The sequence below is a fragment of the Nerophis ophidion genome, linkage group LG02 (assembly GCF_033978795.1).
Source record: "Nerophis ophidion isolate RoL-2023_Sa linkage group LG02, RoL_Noph_v1.0, whole genome shotgun sequence".
Classification (NCBI taxonomy): domain Eukaryota; kingdom Metazoa; phylum Chordata; class Actinopteri; order Syngnathiformes; family Syngnathidae; genus Nerophis; species Nerophis ophidion.
Window position 1 is genome coordinate 87,553,589 of NC_084612.1, and position 13,155 is coordinate 87,566,743.

The 13,155-nt window shown below is 43.9% G+C and overlaps 1 protein-coding gene across 1 annotated transcript in view; it reads right to left on the minus strand.

Moving 5' to 3' along the window:
* Positions 1 to 1,470: 1,470 nt before the first annotated feature.
* cd81a (CD81 molecule a) overlaps positions 1,471 to 13,155 on the minus strand; it is a 70,308-nt gene continuing 58,623 nt past the window's right edge. The window contains exons 6-8 of the mRNA XM_061893527.1: positions 9,025 to 9,123; positions 2,448 to 2,531; positions 1,471 to 2,376 (exon numbers count right to left, since the gene is read on the minus strand). Coding sequence (XP_061749511.1) covers positions 2,314 to 2,376; positions 2,448 to 2,531; positions 9,025 to 9,123 — 246 coding nt within the window. The 3' untranslated portion in view covers positions 1,471 to 2,313. The remainder of the gene's footprint in view (positions 2,377 to 2,447; positions 2,532 to 9,024; positions 9,124 to 13,155) is intronic.

Consider the following 13,155-nt stretch of genomic DNA (forward strand, 5'->3'; position numbering starts at 1 on the left):
ATATATATATATATATATATATACATACACACATACATATAATACGTATGTATGTATGTATGTATGTATGTGTGTATGAATATATATATATATTTTTTTTTTTAATGCCAAACACAAAATATGCAACATTTTCCCCCAAAATATGTCAAAGTGGAATATTTGATGTGAAGTAAATGTCAATAATCAATAAATTATAACGTTGATATTTATTCCTTATTATTTTCTGAGCAAAGTCAGTTTAAAAAACAAATCCCACCACACATCTCAAGGATCCAAAAAAAAATAATTGTTAAAATAAGTCATACATTTATTTAATGTTTTACTTTTAACGCTTTAATCGGTAGATCCACTTCAGATCTATCATGTTTTTGTTTTATGCCCCCCCTTTTTTTTTAATGGCAAACACAAAATATACAATATTTTCCAGAAAAACTATTTCAAAGTGGAATATTCAATGTGAACTAATTGGAGCCTTGAGTAGGTCAATAATTTATGACGTTAATTTTGATGCATTATTATGTATATTGACTCAACCCATAGGGTTGAGTTTTTTTTTCTTCCCTGATGTGGGATCTGAGCCGAGGATTAAGTTGTGGCTTGTGCAGCCCTTTGAGACATTTTTAATTTAGGGCTGTATAAGTAAATAATAAATGATAAATGGGTTGTACCTTCAAGGTACTCAAAGCGCTTTGACACTACTTCCACATTTACACATTCACACACACATTCACACACTGATGGAGGGAGCTGCCATGCAAGGCGCCAACCAGCACCCATCAGGAGCAAGGGTGAAGTGTCTTGCTCAGGACACAACGGACGTGACGAGGTTGGTACTAGGTGGGATTTGAACCAGGGACCCTCGGGTTGCGCACGGCAACTCTCCCACTGCGCCACGCCGTCCCCAATCAAGTAAACATTGATTATTTATTCAAGCACTTAAACTGCATGACAGTTTTGATTAGTGGACATTGCAACTTTTTCCTCATTAAAAAGTCACCTTTTTGCTCTTTTATTCCCGCTTTTATTTTTTTTTTCTTGGTAATATTTTTTTAGACTCATCCAAAATTCAGCTGTGGGGCACAAACGGCCACCCCGGAGATGGCGTGGCGCAGTGGGAGAGTGGCCGTGCGCAACCCAAGGGTCACTGGTTCAAATCCCACCTAGTACCAACCTCGTCACGTCCGTTGTGTCCTGAGCAAGACACTTCACCCTTGCTCCTGATGGGTGCTGGTTGGCGCCTTGCATGGCAGCTCCCTCCATCAGTGTGTGAATGTGTGTGTGAATGGGTAAATGTGGAAGTAGTGTCAAAGCGCTTTGAGTACCTTGAAGGTAGAAAAGCGCTATACAAGTACAACCCATTTATTTATCATTTACCCCTGGGTTAGCATGCTCCTTTTATTCACAAATGTTTCAAACTTCCGTGTGAATGTGAAAGTAGAGTTTGAGCAACAAAAACAAAACAGAAAGGAGTTTCTTTGTAAAATACATTTAATCCCTTTATATTTGGGCAAACAAGTCACTAGGGGCGGGGGAGGTTAGGGGAAGGCGTCGGCGGACGGTTGGCAGCCAATCAGAGCGCAGCGAAGTGTACGACGGCGGGCGTCGGCTCCTTCACCTGCGACGCCTTCATCCGGCGCCCCCCCCTCCACCGCCCCTTCGGGACGTACCAGACGACGAGAACAAGAGGATGCAAGGCAACGAGGTCCTCTGTTATTAGTACTTCAGAGTGTAAATGTGGCAAGAAACTTCCCGCCCGCCCGCCCGCCCGCCGACGCAGTCGTCGAGAAGGTCGCCGCCTGATTGGTCGTTAAGGCTGCTCGTTTCGATCGCTGGCGACACGGGCGAGGCGAGCCGACAACAGACAGCGCGCGATGGCGTCGGACGCAAAAGCTAACAGCCGTAGAAAACGTGTGTTCATCAAGTATGCACTTTCTCTAGATTATACAACGGAAACATCCGGAAAAAAGGACGCAAACCAGGCAAGCGCGTTTGGTTGCATAACCTGGTGGAGTGGAGGGCAGATACAATATCCATGCTCAGGCAGTCATAAAGCACTGTTAATATATATATTTACATACAGTTTATACATCAAACAGTGGGGGGCGGGGCTTGGGTAAAACGGAGAATACTAAGACCACGACGGGAAGCGTGGGAACGGCGAATGGAAGAATGTTAGATGAGTGAGCCGGCGTCTACACGTCAGCTTCGCTCCAGCATCAGGAAGAAATGGTGTGCATCCAGCGGGCTAAATACCTGTTCACAGACGGACGAGAGAGAGGGAGAGAGAGGTGGGGACGAGCGAGGCGGGCCGTCCTAGTAGACGGGACTGTTGCGGATGCCGCAGCACAACACCATGCTGAAGATCATCTCGAATATCTGCAAAAAGGGAGAGGTGGGAGGAGTCAAGCACCCACACCGGCGAGCTCGGGTGCGATCCGACAACTCACCATGATGACGGCGACCACCAGGGCGGCGATGCCGATCAGGTAGATCTTGTCGGAGAAGAGTTCGCGGATGCTGGTGTGGCAGCTCTGCGGGGCGGAAGGCGTCACACGTTAGGATCGAAGCGGAGGAAAAGAGTTTCGGTAAGATTTGCCGATGCATTGTGGGGCGGCCATAGCCATTTTTTGTTGGCCGAAGGCACAAAAAAAAAAAAAAAAAGGTCTGCAGGCTATAGAGCAGGGGTCCATCCATCCATTTTCTACCGCTTATTCCCTTTTGGGGTCGCGGGGGGCGCTGGCGCCTATCTCAGCTACAATCGGGCGGAAGGCGGGGTACACCCTGGACAAGTCGCCACCTCATCGCAGGGCCAACACAGATAGACAGACAACATTCACACACTAGGGCCAATTTAGTGTTGCCAATCAACCTATCCCCAGGTGCATGTCTTTGGAAGTGGGAGGAAGCCGGAGTACCCGGAGGGAACCCACGCAGTCACGGGGAGAACATGCAAACTCCACACAGAAAGATCCCGAGCCTGGATTTGAACCCAGGACTGCAGGACCTTCGTATTGTGAGGCAGACGCACTAACCCCTCTTCCACCGTAGAGCAGGGGTGTTAAACTCAAATACAGAGCGGGCCAAAATTTAAAACTGAACAAAGCTGCGGGCCAAGGTTGAACAAATTAAACTTTTAATAGGGGACCCAAACACGTTTTGCATTGAATATTGAACAAGCAAGGCTTAAATAGGGCAGCACTGTGGACCAGGGGTTAGTGCGTCTGCCTCACAATACGAAGGTCCTGAGTAATCCTGGGTTCAATCCCGGGCTCAGGATCTTTCTGTGTGGAGTTTGCATGTCCTCTCCGTGACTGCGTGGGTTCCCTCCGGGTACTCCGGCTTCCCCCGATGGAACAGGCAGAGCTTATATAACATCCATCCATCCATTTTCTACCGCTTATTCCCTTTTGGGGTCGCGGGGAGCGCTGGCGCCTATCTCAGCTACAATCGGGCGGAAGGCGGGGTACACGCTGGACAAGTCGCCACCTCATCGCAGGGCCAACACAGATAGACAGACAACATTCACACTCACATTCACACACTAGGGACCATTTAGTGTTGCCAATCAACCTATCCCCAGGTGCATGTCTTTGGAGGTGGGAGGAAGCCGGAGTACCTGGAGGGAACCCACGCATTCACGGGGAGAACATGCAAACTCCACACAGAAAGATCCCGAGCCTGGATTTGAACCCAGGACTTCATATTGTGCGGCAGACGCACTAACCCCTCTTCCACCGTGAAGCCCCTTATATAACATAATAGTGCAAAATCAACTTTCAAAAAACAAACGAAAAAACATCAGTGGTATCCATCCATCCATTTTCTACCGCTTATTCCCTTTTGGGGTCGCGGGGGGCGCTGGCGCCTATCTCAGCTACAATCGGGCGGAAGGCGGGGTACACCCTGGACAAGTCGCCACCTCATCGCAGGGCCAACACAGATAGACAGACAACATTCACACTCACATTCACACACTAGGGACCATTTAGTGTTGCCAATCAACCTATCCCCAGGTGCATGTCTTTGGAGGTGGGAGGAAGCCAGAGTACCCGGAGGGAACCCACGCAGTCACGGGGAGAACATGCAAACTCCACACAGAAAGATCCCGAGCCTGGATTTGAACCCAGGACTGCAGGACCTTCGTATTGTGAGGCAGACGCACTAACCCCTCTGCCACCGTGAAGCCCATCAGTGGTGTATTAAATACAATTTTATTTAAAAAATGAATGCCTCTTTTCTATTTGCAGCCTTCTGAGGTAAATATCAACATTAACTTTTTCCACAGGCTAATAAATTCGAAAAAAAAAATAAAAAATGAGGTGGGCGGGGTTTGGTGGTAGCGAGGGGTGTATATTGTTCCGGAAGAGTTATTGCTGCAAGGGGTTCTGGGTATTTGTTCTGTTGTGTTTATGTAGAAGCATTTAAGTCTCACCTTAAAACTCATTTGTATACTCTAGCCTTCAAATAGACTCCCTTTTTAGACCAGTTGATCTGCCGTTTCTTTTCTTTTTCTTCTATGTCCCACTCTCCCTTGTGGAGGGGGTCCGGTCCGATCCGGTGGCCATTTACTGCTTGCCTGTGTATCGGCTGGGGACATCTCTGCGATGCTGATCCGCCTCCGCTTGGGATGGTTTCCTGCTGGCTCCGCTGTGAACGGGACTCTCGCTGCTGTGTTGGATCCGCTTTGGACTGGACTCTCGCGACTGTGTTGGATCCATTGTGGATTGAACTTTCACAGTATCATGTTAGACCCGCTCGACATCCATTGCTTTCCTCCTCTCCAAGGTTCTCATAGTCATTATTGTCACCGACGTCCCACTGGGTGTGAGTTTTCCTTGCCCTTATGTGGGCCTACCGAGGATGTCGTGGTGGTTTGTGCAGCCCTTTGAGACACTAGTGATTTAGGGCTATATAAGTAAAGATTGATTGATTGATTGATGTTGTGTTATGGTGCGGGTGTTCTCCCGAAATGTGTTTTGTGATTCTAGTTTGGTGTGGGTTCACAGTGTGGCGCATATTTGTAACAATGATAAAGTTGTTTATACGGCCACCCTCAGTGTGACCTGTATGGCTGTTGACCAAGTATGCTTGGCATTCACATATGTGTGTGTGTAAGCTGCATATATTATGTGACTTGCCCAGTACGCTGTTTATATGGAGGAAAAGAGGACGTGATGACATGTTGTAGGGGACGCTAAAGGCAGTGCCTTTAAGGCACGCTCCCAATATTGTTGTCCGGGTGGAAACCAGGAAAATGGTTGCCCAGGGAGATTTTCGGGAAGGGCACTAAACTTCGGGAGTCTCCCGGGAAAATCGGGAGGGTTTGCAAGTATGAGTATTAGCGGTGATTTTGGTGTTACCGGCGGACCAGCTCTAATGTTAATTTGATATTGCCTCAAGGGCCAAATGAAATTAAACGTCGGGCCAAATTTGGCCCGCGGGCCAGAGTTTGACAAACATGCTATAGAGCATTTTCTATTCTGGAATGCCCTCAGAGATGCTACCTCAGTAGAAGCATTTAAGTCCCATCTTAAAAACTAATTTGTATACTCTAGCCCAGGGGTCGGCAACCTTTAACACTCAGAGAGCCATTTTGACCCGTTTCACCAAATAAAGAAGACAATGGGAGCAGCAACCATTCTCGCCAATATCTGCTGGTGGTCACCCAGACAACAATAATAAGGGCGTGCTATGAAGCCATTGTTTTAGACGCCTTCTACAACATGTAAAAACTGCTCGCCAGTCCAGCAACATGTTGTATGTGGCTTCCGCAGATGCACATACACGACTGCAAGGTTACACTGAAGGTTGTGATATAAACAACTTTAACACTCTTACTAATATGCACCACACTGCGAACCCACACCAAACAAGAATGACAAACACATTTCGGGAGAACATCCTCACAGTAACACAACATAAACGCAACAACAAATACCCAGAATCCTTTGCATCCATGACTATTCCTGACTATGTTATACACCCCGCTAGCACCAAACCCCCCCTCCCTCCCGGTGCGTTGGTTGAGGTGGGCGGGCTTGGGGGCGCGGGGGTGTTAAATATAGTCAGGAATTGTCATGGATGCAAAGGATTCTGGGTATTTGTTGTGTTGCATTTATGTTGTGTTCCTCTGAGGATGTTCTCCCGAAATGTGTTTGTCATTCTTGTTTGGTGTGGGTTCACAGTGTGGTGCATATTAGTAAGAGTGTTACCAAGTTGTTTATATCACAACCTTCAGCGTAACCTGTATCACCCAGTATGCCTTGCAATCTCGTACATGTGACGATAGAAGCAGCGAAATGCATGCGTCCGGTTGGCACGCAGATAACATTGCGTGAAAGGCAGGCGCGATGACATGTTGTAGAGGACATTAAAAGAAAAGCCATCACGGCACGCCCTCAATGTTGTAGTCCGAGTGAAAATCGGAGAACGTTGACCCCCGGGGGATGTCCGGGAGAGGCACTGATATTCGGAATCCCCCCGTAACAGCCTCGGGTTGCCGACCCCTGCTCTAGCCTTTCAATAGACCCCCCCTTATAGGCCAGTTGATCTGCCGTCTCTTTTCTGCTCTGCCTTCCTCTCCAGCGTGGAGAGGTTATTAGGTGACCACAGACAACGTGCTAGCTGCATCGGTTGATGACGTCTCTGCGCTGTTGACTTGTGTCCACTCAAGATGCTCTCCTGCTGGCCCCACAATGGACTGGACTCTCACTATTATGTTAGATCCACCATGGACTGGAGTCTCACTATTAAGTTAGATCCACTATGGACTGGACTCTTACTATTATGTTAGATCCACTATGGACTGGACTCTCTCACTATTATGTTAGATCCACTATGGACTGGACTCTCTCACTATTATGTTAGATCCACTATGGACTGGACTCTCACTATTATGTTAGATCCACTAGGGACTGGACTCTCACTATTATGTTAGATCCACTATGGAATTGACTCTCTCACTATTATGTTAGATCCACTATGGACTGGACTCTCACTATTAAGTTAGATCCACTATGGACTGGACTCAAACTATTATGTTAGATCCACTATGGGCTGGACTCTCACTATTAAGTTAGATGCACTATGGACTGGACTCAAACTATTATGTTAGATCCACTATGGACTGGACTCTCACTATTATGTTAGATCCACTAGGGACTGGACTCTCACTATTATGTTAGATCCACTATGGAATTGACTCTCTCACTATTATGTTAGATCCACTATGGACTGGACTCAAACTATTATGTTAGATCCACTATGGACTGGACTCTCTCACTATTATGTTAGATCCACTATGGACTGGACTCTCACTATTATGTTAGATCCACTATGGACTGGACTCAAACTATTATGTTAGATCCACTATGGACTGGACTCTCTCACTATTATGTTAGATCCACTATGGACTGGACTCTCACTATTAAGTTAGATCCACTATGGACTGGACTCAAACTATTATGTTAGATCCACTATGGACTGGACTCTCTCACTATTATGTTAGATCCACTATGGACTGGACTCTCACTATTAAGTTAGATGCACTATGGACTGGACTCAAACTATTATGTTAGATCCACTATGGACTGGACTCTCACACTATTATGTTAGATCCACTATGGACTGGACTCTCACTATTAAGTTAGATCCACTATGGACTGGACTCTCACTATTATGTTAGATCCACTATGGACTGGACTCTCACACTATTATGTTAGATCCACTATGGACTGGACTCTCACTATTATGTTAGATCCACTATGGACTGGACTCTCACTATTATGTTAGATCCACAATGGACTGGACTCAAACTATTATGTTAGATCCACTATGGACTGGACTCTCTCACTATTATGTTGGATCCACTATGGACTGGACTCTCACACTATTATGTTAGATCCACTATGGACTGGACACTCACTATTATGTTAGATCCACTATGGACTGGACTCTCACACTATTATGTTAGATCCACTATGGACTGGACTCAAACTATTATGTTAGATCCACTATGGACTGGACTCAAACTATTATGTTAGATCCACTATGGACTGGACTCTCACACTATTATGTTAGATCCACTATGGACTGGACTCTCACTATTAAGTTAGATCCACTATGGACTAGACTCTCACTATTATGTTAGATCCACAATGGACTGGACTCTCACTATTATGTTAGATCCACTATGGACTGGACTCTCACTATTATGTTAGATCCACTATGGACTCGACTCTCACTATTATGTTAGATCCACTATGGACTGGACTCTCACACTATTATGTTAGATCCACTATGGACTGGACTCTCACACTATTATGTTGGATCCACTGTGGACTGGACTCTCACTATTATGTAAGATCCACTATGGACTGGACTCTCACTATTATGTTAGATCCACTATGGACTGGACTCTCACTATTATGTTAGATCCACTATGGACTGGACTCTCACACTATTATGTTAGATCCACTATGGACTGGACTCTCACTATTAAGTTAGATCCACTATGGACTGGACTCTCACTATTATGTTAGATCCACTATGGACTGGACTCTCACTATTATGTTAGATCCACTATGGACTGGACTCTCACTATTATGTTAGATCCACTATGGACTAGACTCTCACTATTATGTTAGATCCACTATGGACTGGACTCTCACACTATTATGTTAGATCCACTGTGGACTGGACTCTCACTATTATGTAAGATCCATTATGGACTGGACTCTCACTATTATGTTAGATCCACTATGGACTGGACTCTCACTATTATGTTAGATCCACTGTGGACTGGACTCTCACACTATTATATTAGATCCACTATGGACTGGACTCTCACACTATTATGTTAGATCAAGTTTTGAACTTGTGAGAGAGAAGAACTTGAGCACAGAGTTTTTCATCTAGCCGCGTAAATAAGCTATTTATTCAGAGGCCCGCAGGACCCACAATGCATTGCGTTTACCACACACTTTTAATCCCTATGAAAAAAAAAATGCTGGCGTAGGCACTTACAACTGACGTTCCGGAGCTGGGACACAGGTCGGTGACACCAATCTTGTCCATGAACTGGGTGAAGATGGAATCGATTTGACCTTTGCCGCAACATTTCAGCTGCAACACAAACACACTCATTAGTCCAAACACAATCACAGTGATAACAACAATTACTATTATCATTATTAGATGCGTGCGACAATGTGTGTTTTCTTCGTCTCGCTTTCAAACAGGATACAAGAGGGTTCACTCACTCTGTGCATCGCTCTCGGCGCATTTATTCAGTAGCGGAATTAAATGAACAAGAGTGAATTTTCTTGTCAGTCATTCACCATCTTTGTCTCTGTGGGCGGAGGCAGGACCGCTCGTGTACACACACACAGGATGCTACAGCCTCGCTAGTGTGGTGTGGGAATATTTCGGGTTCAAGTGAGCAGGATGAGCCCATCAACATGGACTTCGATTGATTGAAACTTTTATTAGTAGATAGCACAATTCAGTACATATTCTGTACAATTGACCACTAAATGGTAACACCGGAATTGAGCCTATCAACATGGACTTTGATTGATTGAAACTTCTATTAGTAGATTGCACAGTTCAGTACATATTCTGTACAATTGACCACTATTTGTTACGTCTCGCCTCGATTACTGTAACGTACTATTTTCGGGTCTCCCCATGTCTAGCATTAAAAGATTACAGTTGGTACAAAATGCGGCTGCTAGACTTTTGACAAGAACAAGAAAGTTTGATCACATTACGCCTGTACTGGCTCACCTGCACTGGCTTCCTGTGCACTTAAGATGTGACTTTAAGGTTTTACTACTTACGTATAAAATACTACAAGGTCTAGCTCCATCCTATCTTGCTGATTGTATTGTACCATATGTCCCGGCAAGAAATCTGCGTTCAAAAGGACTCCGGCTTATTAGTGATCCCCAAAGCCCAAAAAAAGTCTGCGGGCTGTAGAGCTTTTTCATTTCGGGCTCCAGTACTCTGGAATGCCCTCCCGGTAACAGTTCGAGATGCCACCTCAGTAGAAGCATTTAAGTCTCACCTTAAAACTCATTTGTATGCTCTAGCCTTTAAATAGACTCCCTTTTCAGACCAGTTGATCTGCCGTTTCTTTTCTTTTTCTTCTATGTCCCACTCTCCCTTGTGGAGGGAGTCTGGTCCGATCCGGTGGCCATGTACTGCTCGCCTGTGTATCGGCTGGGGACATCTCTGCGCTGCTGATCAGCCTCCGCTTGGGATGGTTTCCTGCTGGCTCCGCTGTGAACGGGACTCTCGCTGCTGTGTTGGATCCGCTTTGGACTGGACTCTCGCGACTGTGTTGGATCCATTATGGATTGATCTTTCACAGTATCATGTTCTCATATGTTCTCATAGTCATCAGTATCATCAGTATCACAGTATCATGTTCTCATAGTCATCATTGTCACAGATGTCCCACTGGGTGTGAGTTTTCCTTGCCCTTATGTGGGCCTACCGAGGATGTCGTAGTGGTTTGTGCAGCCCTTTGAGACACTAGTGATTTAGGGCTATATAAGTAAACATTGATTGATTGATTGATAAATGGTAACACCCGAATAAGTTTTTCAACTTTTTTAAGTCGGGATTCACGTTAATCAATTCATGGTAAAACGACGAGCATATTATTGGAAAGTGATTGATTGAAAAAAAAAAAAAAAAATTTTAATAAATTTTTTTTTACCCAACATAGTTTCTCCAACTAAAGAAAAAAACTGCACTTTTGACACAATTTCTCTTAGGATCCAAAATAGACATTACATTGATTTAGTAGACTTTTATTTTTATTTTTTTACAGTGCCTATTGAGCTAGAAAGTGAGACAAAGCAGGCAGGACGTGGCTGAGTTTATCAAGGCCACTTTAGCTCATCAAAGCTCAGAATTATGAATCAGTTTTCTGCAATTACAACCAAAACAATATTGGTTTTCATTCCGCAAGAATGAGATTCTCTCAGTTTTCATGAAAAAGCTAAATAATATACCAGGATTACAGTGGGTTAAAAAATAGCAGTTATAATGGCAGCCAATAGGGCCGAAAGAGGTTTTGAGAGAAAGTGTTTTTACTTCGTTTTAAGATCCTATTCTAACAAGGTTGCAAACAAAAACACAATGCAAATGAATAAAACTAACAAAAACTTATTTTTGAAAAAGAGAACAAAACTTCCAGGTAAAATTTCAAAGTGCTATCCTTTAAACGCACAAAACGAACCCATGTAATTTGATTTTTGATTTTGATTAAGCATCCCCGTTAGCTGGTTGCCACAACAACCCACTAGTCTTCCTGGGGTCCACAACCCAACAATTACAAGTAAAATCATATAATTGTAACTACGCAATACAGAAAAAAAAAAAAAAATAAGAGCATCAATAAGAAAACAGGCAAACAATTTACAGTCACAGAATAATAATTACCATATGAATATAGCTATTTACTGTAATGCTCGTTTGGGTGACAAGTATTAAGCTATTCAATAACTATCGGAGTGCCATGTTTGCTAACAGGGATCAACAGTCAATTGTCTTTTTATTGTTTGTTTACTTTACGCCTGCTCAGTGGCCTTGTGGTTAGTGTCCGGTAGGTAAGGCGTTCAAACCCCAGCCGAGTCATACCAAAGACTATAAAAATGCAACCCATTACCTCCCTGCTTGGCACTCCGCATCAAGGGTTGGGATTGGGGGTTAAATCACCAAAATGATTCCTGAGTGCGGCCACCCCTGCTGCTCACTGCTCCCCTCACCTCCCAGGGGATGGGTCAAATGCAGTGTGAGTGTGTGTGTGTGTGTGTGTGTGTGTAGGCCAATTAAAAGTAATTTATTCTCTAATACAAAGGTAAAAAAGCAACTGCTGATTTATTGCATTTGAAGGGAATGCTTGTTGTAGATTCCTAAAGTAGCCTTAAGCTTGACGCTCCTCTACTATCACATTCACTCCGCTTGCTGCGGCAACAACAAAACCAAACTCCAGACGTTCTTCTTCGTTTGTATGGTTTACTTGTGATCTTAATAATTCAAAACATAAAACAGTCACGATGTGGGAACAAATGAATGACGAAATAAAGAGAATTTGTTGCAGTACTAGTTAGAACAACTATGAATGAGAATAAGTATGAGTGAGGTCAAAAAACTCTGTGGCTCGATTCCACCGCACCTGACAGCAATTACCCATGACACCTTGCGTCCAAAAACCCCCTTACCACACAGATCCTTCCGCCATATATGCACTTAAAACAGTTACGTCATCAAATCATTTTGACAAATGTAATAATTACACCTAAAGTGAGATTTATATAATTACTCTACGCATTCAATATATACATTTTCTTATCATGCAAATAAAGTAAATAGTCCCCTTTTGGCTGAATAAACATAAAGCACCTTCCATAAAATGTAAAATAAATTAAACAGTATTTAGGCTCCTACACTTGTATTAATTATTTTGATTTGTTATAATTACATTATGGCTCGATTTGGTCACAAAACAGTGACCAAAACTGTCCGTCAGCGATAATTTGTGAGATAACTAATCAAAATGTATTATCGGTCCAGGCCCAGTAATAGCAATTACCGCATTTTTCGGACTATAAGTCGCAGTTTTTTTTCATAGGAGCGAATTATGTGTGAAATTATTAACACATTACCGTAAAATATCAAATATTATTTAGCTCATTCACGTAAGAGACTAGACGTATAAGATTTCATGGGATTTAGCAATGAGGAGTGACAGATTGTTTGGTAAACGTATAGCATGTTCTATATGTTAATAGTTATTTGAATGACTCTTGTGAAGTGAATGTGAAGTGAAGTGAATTATATTTATATAGCGCTTTTCTCTAGTGACTCAAAGCGCTTTACATAGTGAAACCCAATATCTAAGTTCCCTTTAAACCAGTGTGGGTGGCACTGGGAGCAGGTGGGTAAAGTGTCTTGCCCAAGGACACAACGGCAGTGACTAGGATGGCGGAAGCGGGAATCGAACCTGCAACCCTCAAGTTGCTGGCACGGCCGCTCTACCAACCGAGCTATACTGCCCCCTCTTACCATAATATGTTACGTTAACATACCAGGCACCTTCTCAGTTGGTTATTTATGCCTCATATAACATACACTTATTCAGCC